Source organism: Triticum aestivum, chromosome 2A, assembly GCF_018294505.1.
Source record: "Triticum aestivum cultivar Chinese Spring chromosome 2A, IWGSC CS RefSeq v2.1, whole genome shotgun sequence".
NCBI classification, from domain to species: Eukaryota; Viridiplantae; Streptophyta; class Magnoliopsida; order Poales; family Poaceae; genus Triticum; species Triticum aestivum.
The window spans coordinates 153,687,814-153,697,735 of record NC_057797.1 but is presented as its reverse complement, the minus strand read 5'-3'; the positions used below and the strand labels follow the sequence as shown (position 1 = coordinate 153,697,735).

At 41.0% G+C, this 9,922-nt stretch overlaps 1 protein-coding gene and 1 long non-coding RNA gene across 2 annotated transcripts; both read right to left on the bottom strand.

The window, feature by feature from the left end:
• Positions 1-755: 755 nt before the first annotated feature.
• LOC123188104 (succinate--CoA ligase [ADP-forming] subunit alpha, mitochondrial) lies at positions 756-5,439 on the bottom strand. The gene is made up of 7 exons (XM_044600142.1): positions 5,131-5,439; positions 4,015-4,224; positions 3,463-3,633; positions 3,265-3,388; positions 2,729-2,790; positions 1,922-2,003; positions 756-1,165 (listed from the first exon to the last, which is right to left on the bottom strand). The coding sequence occupies exons 1-7, from the start codon at positions 5,332-5,334 to the stop codon at positions 1,026-1,028; spliced, it is 993 nt and encodes a 330-aa protein (XP_044456077.1). The 5' UTR covers positions 5,335-5,439; the 3' UTR covers positions 756-1,025.
• A 1,256-nt stretch (positions 5,440-6,695) lies between these two features.
• On the bottom strand, positions 6,696-9,102 carry LOC123188103 (uncharacterized). The gene is made up of 3 exons (XR_006494337.1): positions 8,609-9,102; positions 8,113-8,446; positions 6,696-7,256 (listed from the first exon to the last, which is right to left on the bottom strand). It is a non-coding gene; the product is annotated as an uncharacterized lncRNA (long non-coding RNA).
• Positions 9,103-9,922: the final 820 nt, after the last annotated feature.

Here is a 9,922-nt window from a genome sequence, read left to right as displayed (position 1 = left end):
ATTCCCTCCGTTGGCTAAAAATGAATATATCTATAACTAAGATATGTCTAGATACATTCATTTCTTCGACAAGTATTTTCGGACGGAAGGAGTAGTAGATAATAGAAAAACTTCTTAGCACATTTTCCTCTTATGTCCCGTGGCCAGATTGACTTGGCGCACGGTTGGATCGATGCTTGGCAGCGAATTGTGCGCCAACAACATCCGGCAGTTCTACTCCTGGTGTTATATCTTTTTGCCTAATGATGATTTTTTTTTTCTTATATACAATTGGTCTTGTTGCTATTTGGTGGGCCATTTGGAACTGTCGAAATTGTGCTACCTTTGAGTTTAAACATCCTAGAACTCCAGAAAACAACCGCTGATTTGCAGCTTGTATGAATTTGATATCATGGGCAGGACTGCTGAATTTGTGCTGCTGCGCATGATGATGATGGTTGATGGGGATATGGAGTACGGCGTCTGTTCTTCAGATCCATTGGCTTCATAGTGCTTTATTGTCTACGTTTTGTTCCTGCTCTAGTTATCGTACTGTGCCCCTGCGTGGGTCGTTGCCTTGATAGGTTAGTTTCGTGCAAACTTGGTCAAACTCAACAAGCAAAAAAAGGGGATATTTCACATACACCTTAGCCAAGGATAATATCACACATTCCAATGCACAGCCACCGTCTTGTATAGTAGAACAAGCTCAAAGAAAATGTTTAGAGTTCCAACGAGAGAAAATACAGCCATATTTGAAGATTGCCATTAAGAAAAACTTGAAAGAGCATAGGTGGCCCATGAATTCCAACTGCAAGCACATGTAAAGAGCATGTCGATAATTTGTCTTATTGAACATTTGAAATGAGCACATGTAAAGGCCAGTCTCACACTTAAGACGGGGAAAGGAAAAGGAAAAAAGGGACTGAGTAGCTCAACTCAGCGACCAGCGATGGGGCCCTACCGACGTATTGCTCGCTATTAACCAACGAGCAACAAAAAGAAGTTTCCCAATGTTTTCTTTTCTACTGTACCATTCCTTCTCTCTACTCTACCATTCCGCGCTGCTTGAAAAGTTCGAACATGGTTGAACCGATCTTAGCTGGTGACTCGACAACAGTAACCCCAGCATCCCTGAGTGCCTTGATCTTGTCTTGGGCGGTACCCTTTCCCCCTGACACAATTGCTGCATCATGCAAGAAATATATCCATAGATTAGCACTCGTAACAGTTGAACGCCATTGCAAATAATAAAGTAATGCAGCAATTTTGTTTTTATGGTTTAATTATATTGAGAATCACAGCAAAAGAGTTGAGAAAATAAAGCAGATTGTCACCATAGAAACGGTGCGTGTGAAACAGTTCCAAAACACACAAAATCCATACATAATTGCCAATCATTTTAGTAAATGAACAGAGACAAACATTGCTCATTGCTCGGCTAACAAAGTATTTGGCACCACAAAAAAAATAGATGGCAAAGTGGGCAACAGGGTCTGATAAAGCTATGTAGGAGTATAAACCAGGTCCAAAATACTGTTTTGCTACTTTACCAATTAAATTGTACAAGTGCTCATACTCTGTACTGGAATAAACTAACAACCATTAGAGTTATGATTCAATACCACACCCACCAGGGTGAGACTTCCATACTCAAATCTGAAAACTTCTTAAGTATTTATCTTTTGTTATCTGTCGCTTATTGCACAACAGAATAATATATATACATGTTCTTCCTGAAGAATCTGAACTACCATTGACAAGGGGGGAGGGGGGGGGTGTATTGGATAGCTACAGATAACTAATGAACAATTGGTAACGTAACCCTCAAGGGCATCTTGTCTCCAAATACCAAGAGAGAAACCTAGTTCAACTTAATACGCCCAAAGATATATACAATTGACAAAGGAAATAAATAGTGAACTTGTTGTTATGTCAATACCTCCAGCATGGCCCATACGACGGCCCGGGGGTGCAGTAAGTCCAGCTATGAATGCAACGACGGGCTTTTCTGTTTTGCTCTCCTGAATCATTTGCATGTCAAGTCAGATTAGTTGATCAGAAATGTTACTTAAAGCATGCATCTAATCAAAAGAAATAAAAAAAGAGTTCTAGCAAGTAGACACGTGCTATATTATAACATGGAATATCAGCAGTGCCTACTTATCATGTGTCACTTCACAACACTAAGAAAGCATCAGGACACAATTTTAACTTGTAAACCAGGCCAGATACAATCTAAGTCTTCACATGTCAAAAGACCATGAAAACTAATAATAGTGGGGTGGCCTACTTGGAACTTACTGAAACTGAATCATCTTCTTTTGCTAGTGATAAAGGGTTGGGTCGCATGATAAAATGAGCTATATAAAGCTTAGAAGTGTGCGTGCTTACCAGCTCTTAAACCAGACAAATTTTGAGCTTGCCTAATAAGGCATATTAAATTACAAACATGCATTATCTAAATGTTACACCAGAAGGGCTTTTAAGACTTATCAATGCATCTTTTATGGCAAGATCATGATCATATAAATGAACATTGATAATACAATACATGCTACAAAAGTATGGCTTTCTAATTGCCACCAAGCTTGAACTGCAATACAGGATATAAAGAAGCATGCTACTCCCTCGGTCCCAAAGTAAGTGTCGCTGATTTAGTACAAGAGGGACTACTATTTAGAAAATGCAAGGATGCTAAGAAGCAGAACATGCAACAAGGAAAAGGCTATCCCAATAAAACTCTCACCTGGATAAAGGCTGCAGCATCCTCCTCAGCAGTACCTCCAATTTCTCCAATGAGAACAATACCTAAAAAGCACATACCAATTTTACCAATGAGAACAATACTTAAGAGGGATATAACAGCGTTAACAGATGAGAACATTAACTGGAAGACACAGTATTAAAGAATGTAACAGGACGTTCATATGCATTAACTACTATAAAAGGGATCAACGGCACACAGAAGTCACAAATCAGGGAGCTTCGTTCTGTTATATTACTAATTTCCTTCAAAGGTATCAACACAGGCCCAGAGCAAACAATTGGTGGGGTGCCGTCATGTGGGCATATACAAAGGTACATAACTAAAGCAGTAAAGATGAAGGTCTACTTATTTGTCCTATCAACACATGGGAGCCACAATGGTTTCACATAGAGATTGCAAACTAATCATGCTGGTGACCTAGTACCAATAAAGGGGAAATTGGGAAATCTGACAAATAAATGAAAGAATCAATAGCTTTTCTGAATAATGTAGATGCCCAGCAAGAACTAATGTACCTTCTGTCTGAGGATCATCAACAAACTTTTCAAGGCAGTCAACAAAATTAGTGCCGTTAAAGGGGTCACCACCCATGCCCACACAAGTTGACTGCCCCAATCCTACGGCTGTTGTTTGAAACACCTATCGATAAGAAAGAAATACAGGTCAGGCAAATGCATTCAATGGTTAAAGCAAGTCTACAATAATGGGCATACCGCTTCATATGTCAAGGTACCAGAACGAGATACTATTCCAATGCGTCCTGGTTTGTGGATGTAACCTGGCATGATTCCAATCTTACATTCACCTGGCTTAATGATACCAGGGCAGTTTGGTCCGATCAATCTGGTTTTTGATTGCCTGTTCAGAGCAGCCTTCACTTTCACCTGGAATTAAGAAAGGGAGCATTCTGATGACTTCACTAAGGTCTTAACGAAGCAAAACAAAACTGAAAGAAATTATCTAAACGGTGAGAAAGATAAACACATAATTATGATGTGGTATGGATTATTAACATTGTGCACTTAATATCAATAAATTAACTGCCAAATGGTTCAGGACAAAATTGCACATGAAGTATAAGTAAAACCTAAACCCGTTCAATGTGTGCCTATCTGCATATAGCTAGCTACATATCCATATGTATTTAGTGACACTGATCAAGTTATAGCCAAAGGAAACACAAATGGCATCACAAAAATTATTATGCTCAGATACACAGCAAACAATGTGCTTAGTGATGTACATAATTGTTAAAAATACCATACCATGTCATGCTGAGGTATCCCTTCAGTAATGCAGACAACAAGGTCAAGCTCTGCTTCCAATGCCTCCATTATTGCAGCGGCAGCAAATGGTGGTGGAACATATATAACAGATGCATTGGCCTTTGTCTCGGCCTTAGCTTCTGCTACCGAGTTGAAAACTGGAAGGCCTAGGTGCTCAGTTCCACCTTTCTTGGGAGTAACTCCACCTACCTGTTCAATGCAAAGTACTTAAGTTAAAAGGGCATCATTTGATGAAAACCATAGAAGAGACATAATAATTAGTTGAAGATGATTATATTTTAAAAATCAAGCTACATATCTATATATCTTAAGGCTTAAGAGAAGTCCAAACAACCTTACAGAAACATGCCAGTGCCTTGATTTGATGGTACAAAGGTATCTTTGCAGATGCATTCATAAGACAACTAATAATTAGCATGTAGTGTCAGTATGTCACTGTTACAACCAGTATGCGACAGTTAACTGTGAGCTCCTGGTCAAGGATGTAGTAATGGGATTAGAACCTGCAACCTGCCCAGGTGAGGCTCTCGGAATGCATACATAATTCTCACCATCCACATGACAGTTTTTTTTTCCTCGTACGCACCAGCATTTTCCTCGTACGCCCTGCCCGAATTGCTACCAATAATATCAAAAGTAAAATATGACTCGATGTCTCCACCCCGCTTATTGAAGAATTCTAGCATTACAATACATAACATTTAGTTCGGTTCGATTTTCCATAGCAGCTTGAAAATACAGGGCGTGCATCATGGAAATTGTTCCTCAAACTCTTTTTAAGTTTAGATCGAGCAGGCCCTAGATTTACAAAACATATGGGAACCCATAAAAACCGTGTTCTCCATGTTTTGCTGTCTGATGAGTCATAATAAAATACCGAAGTCCTGGCTGCAAACTGAAGAATGCCCCTGGAACAACACATCGATAAGAGACGAAACCCTAAAAGGCGGAAAATGGAGATCGACAGCCGCCCACCCACGAGATCGTGCATTGTCGACTGTATCTCTCAATCTCAAACCCTAGAACCGCACTAGAGAGGAGGAAATGAACGGATCGAGCAATACATCGAGGAGGGAGGCCGCGCGGGGGACATACCATGTTGGTGCCGTACTCGATGGCCTGCTCGGTGTGGAAGGTGCCGTTCTTTCCGGTGATGCCCTGGCAGATCACGCGGGTGCTCTTGTCGACGAAGACCGCCGGAGAGGGCGCGGCGGCGGCGGCCGCGTAGGCACGCGAATGGAGGAGGCGGGAGGCGGCGGAGCCCAGCATCTGGGACGCGCGGCGGGAGGAGGCGGCCATGGCGATGTGCTTGGCCTGGCGGCGGCGCGTGCTCCTCTCTTTCCTCTCTCCTCTCGATTCGATTTCGTTTGGGGCTCGGTCTACTTTCCTCAGTTTTCTGGGGCCTCGCGATCCATTCTTGCAGGAGAAGTTGGGGGGTCAAACTTCGGCCTGGGCCCCTGCGTTTGTCGCTATTTCCGGAAGCTAACACATGGATGACTATTTCCAAAGCATGCGGGAAAGCGGCTTTGGTCAATACGTTTTACGGTTGATAGAGGCGAACGGCGGAATGGCCTAGGGCATCTCCGGCTTCTTTCGTCAGAACGGACACCCCAAGTATTCCATACATGTTCGGACATGTCCGTGGATAAGGATAGAGGCCACAGCCGTCCAACCATATCCTATATACTTAAGAAGTTCACCTCACTATCTAACTAGTAAGCTTGCACGTGCAACGCACGTCTCTGCTAATGCTCTTTTAAAAGATACATCCACTCCCAATCATATACACCTTGTGTGCATGTCTCATACTACCTTATACTTATAGTTGTTGATGGTAATATAAGATGACACACAAAAGAAACAGCGAAGGTAACATTCATCATATAGACCTGAAACCATGTTTTCAGGCCCTTACATCTAGCAAGAGATAGGTTCAAAGTTGTTGAACCTCATTTTTTCATAACTTATCTCCATATAAATAGAGACCATTGATGGTGCTTTCAAAAACTCTGAACATTTTGGTTTATCACAAACTACATAAAATAGATATGTGTGAACACCATGTATTTTGGAATCAATGTTGCAACTTGCAAATTATACTTTTTCTCCCCGAGAGAATTTACAAAGGTATGCATCAATGTTTGATTCTGCAATGTCAGATGCCAAGAAAGCACTCATACATTTTCAAGGCAATATTATTTCAAATCAAATGTCATGCACATTGCCTACCTTCTTTTACCCTGGAGATGAATTCATCCAGATAATCTTGTAGACCATCCATAACATTGTTTTGCTTGCAATTCCATTATGTACAAGTACAACACCATTCAACAGGGTGCACATGCACAGAAAAAGAAGTAAAAGAGACAAGTTGGGAGTTGTACATTACTAACTAAAAATGATCTTTTATCCATTTTCTTAAAAGATTCAATTATTGTTGATTCTTCTTGGTAAGTAAAAGTAAGTAGGAAGACAAGATTTTGGTGAAAGGTTTTCTTTCTTGTTCTCTCTCCCTGTGAACTGTAGGAGTGATAAAAATGGTTTCTTTTCCTTTAAGCGGTAAAATTTTAATTGAGCACACAAGCGAAAATATTTTAATTTAGAACATATAAATAATGATACTGTTTGCTTTGGGCAAAAAGATTGTGAAGTATTGGTTGAGCCAAGGTATGTATTTCATTTCAATGGTTCCATGAATGATAGAAGCAAAAATCTCTCATTAATTGATGGTCGGACTTCTTAGATTCAGGTAAACTGAAAAGACAAAAAAACAATCAAGAGAACACAGTATTTACTATTTTGCAAAAAAAAGAACATCAATTTTGTTCACATTTAATGAGAGCAATCTCCAGTTCTGCTCTCTTAAGTGCTTAAAAGGCAGTGAGACATGTGTGAATGAAAAATATACATACATAGTAGATATAAACTTTAACCATTGGCTATGTTTGTTCACTTATATGATCACAAAAAGTAAACGTATCCTGTTGTTCATAAATAAAGCAAAACATATCATGTGTCAAAGTATATACTAATTATGAAATAAATGTCAATCATGTAATCAGATATGATAAGCACACAAGCAAACATAAATGGAATGACATGGCATGAAATCTCTAGCCAGGTTTTCTTTTTAATACCCGGAACAAGAATCTGGCTGGTCTCTTTCAATTGTACCTCCAACTTTGTTCGGTGACAGCGATGTGGAGTTTGGACAAGATTCCCTGGGAGCATAAGAGAAGTCATGAAGAAATGATTTTTACCTATGAAGTAGTTCGAACATGCTCCTATTGATCAGTACTAAGATGAAGCCCTGCTACTTGGTGTTGCTGCCTAAAAGGACACCTAAAATGATCATCGAGAACATTCTATTGATCCTTCTATTTTCTGGAATGACATCAAGAAGTAACTTCCTGGAAAGGTATGACAGTTCTAGTACTTAGAAATCTATTATCCTTTTCATTTTCTAGGCATATATTCTATCACATACAACCTGATCCTTCTGTTTTCTGTTCAAGAAAAGTGAATTCCAGTACGAATCAGATTTATCATCATGTTCTAAAAGTAAAATTGAATTTTCAACAAGCAGTATAAAGGCAAGCATGACTAAAAGTTATTTTCAAAAAAGCATGACCAGAAAAATAGGAACTGCAAACTATCTCAGAAAGATTTATCTGAATTTAAATATTTTTAGTGCGCGCTGACCTGCAACTCTATGTCAGTAAGCTTGTGCCAATTTATTTTCTAGGTGATGATCCAAAAATGTTTCCATATCGAAAGAAATACTGGAAACATAGTTTTGTTGTTAGATCCACAAAAGAGGCTTAGCTAGATCCACAAAAGAGGCTTTCTGTGTCACAAGCACTCCATCCATTTATCACTGTGAAGTGAAATAGTTGATGTACACGCTTTTTGAACTTTAAAAATTTCGTGGTTTACAAAAGATAGGATGATAAGTCAATTGATGACCAGAAAATGCTTAGAAAACGCTAAGAAAACATACCTTGCAGAGAACAGAAAATGTTGAATTTTTTTCTAAGACTATAGATAACACTATTACTGTATCAGGGAGAAATTTACCGCAGACTTGTCTCTTCCGATGCTGCCTCCAACATCCTTATATAAAACTGTAGTGGGGCTTGGACCAGATTTCCTGGGAGCAAAAGAGAAGTGAAAATAAATGTATTATAGAGGTCAATAGCTGCCCAACAATAACTTTGAAAAGGAAATTAATCAAAGTCACTTGAATTGGATTCGATCTATTTGTACACACAAACACAAGAAACCTTGCAAATTGCAGTACAACTATGATATTAATATCATCTATGATCTCCAAAAATTACCAAAAAGGAAACCTGATCAGGGTGCCCAGCTGCAACGTATCTGCAATGTTGTCTGCTGTCATCCATAATCTCTAAGAAATTTCCAAAAGTAAATATGTAAAATATACCCAGCAAGCTACATGTGTAATATCACTTGAATTAAAACAAACGATAACACAATATTCATATGGATAAAATCACATCACCGTTTGAATTAAGAATGTTGTTGTCTGAGAGCGTGGAAAGTCACTGACCTGTTGGAATCACTGAAAACCAAGCCCCAACAAAACCAGGTTACGTACACCGATTCAAGTAACATAATAACTCACTCACATTATAAATCCCCAAAATCTGGTTGTGTACAGGTCCAAAAATTAGGAATCCTGTGTTCCAAATAAACACTGCAAAGGGTCATGATATATGAAAAATGTTCTGTACATTACAGCAAATAACCATATATGAATAAGAGTTGTAAGTAATTGGAAAAATTATTAGATGCTAAAATCGGAATCATTAACCATGCTATTTAGTGGGATTATGCCAATATGGAGTATCACGTCGCTCCAATGGTTCGCCTACTTGCTCCACAAACAGAACATTCTACACATAGATTGGAAGAACAAAATCACTTCCATCAGAATACAACCCAAAGGTTGAAAAAAGAAACCAAATCACTTTAATCAGAATGCTACCCAAAGGTTGAATCAACATAGCAGCAACTTGTGCCTTCAGAGAAAAATCGTCGAACACATACCGTGCAAGAAGTCATGTGTTCAGATGCACTTAGTGGAGATGAGGGAGGCCTGATTGGCTGATTGGATGCAAATCTCCAGTCCATCCCCGTTAGGTAAGGCGATTCTGGATTTGGTCATCCCACCTCAAGGATGGGGCGGTGCCGCAACCCGGTGAAGCGACCGCGGGGTCTTGACGGCCGGGGCAAAGGAGAGGGGCGGCGCGAGGAGGGGCCGAAGGAAGGTTCGACCGCGTAGGGGAGGACGGCGGGCGGCTGCTCACGATCGCGGCGACTCCGGCTCTACCGCGGCGACCTGAGGAGGCTCCCCCGGCGCGCGACGGGCGGCTGCTCCGGCTCTCCCGCGGCGAAGGGCGCGACAAGGCGAAGGACGTGACAGGCGGCAACCTGCGGCGGCTCCCGCGGCAAGCGACGGGCGGCGGCTCCATTTCTCCCGCGGCGAAGGGCGCGACGGGCGGCGACCTGCGGCGGCTCCCGCAGCGAAGGGCGGCTCTCGCGTGCCGCGGGCGGCGAACGGCGTGGGAGGAGAAGGATGGGGCGAGAGGTCCTGCGGACGGGGCGAGAGATCGTGCGTACGATTTTCTTTTTTTTTCAACGGCGGGGTGGGTTACCGATCGATTAAGGGCGTGGTTGGTAGCGTTAAACACAGAATGATTAAGGGCCATTAGATCTTGATGATGGATGGGTGGGATTGTTTGGATCTGCCCCTCTCTTTCTTTTATAGTGATAGTAGATTTATCTTCACATGCAAGCTATCCACCTCAGCCATGCAGCCACATCATCCCATCTAATGATTTTCGTTTGAGGTCCATGCACC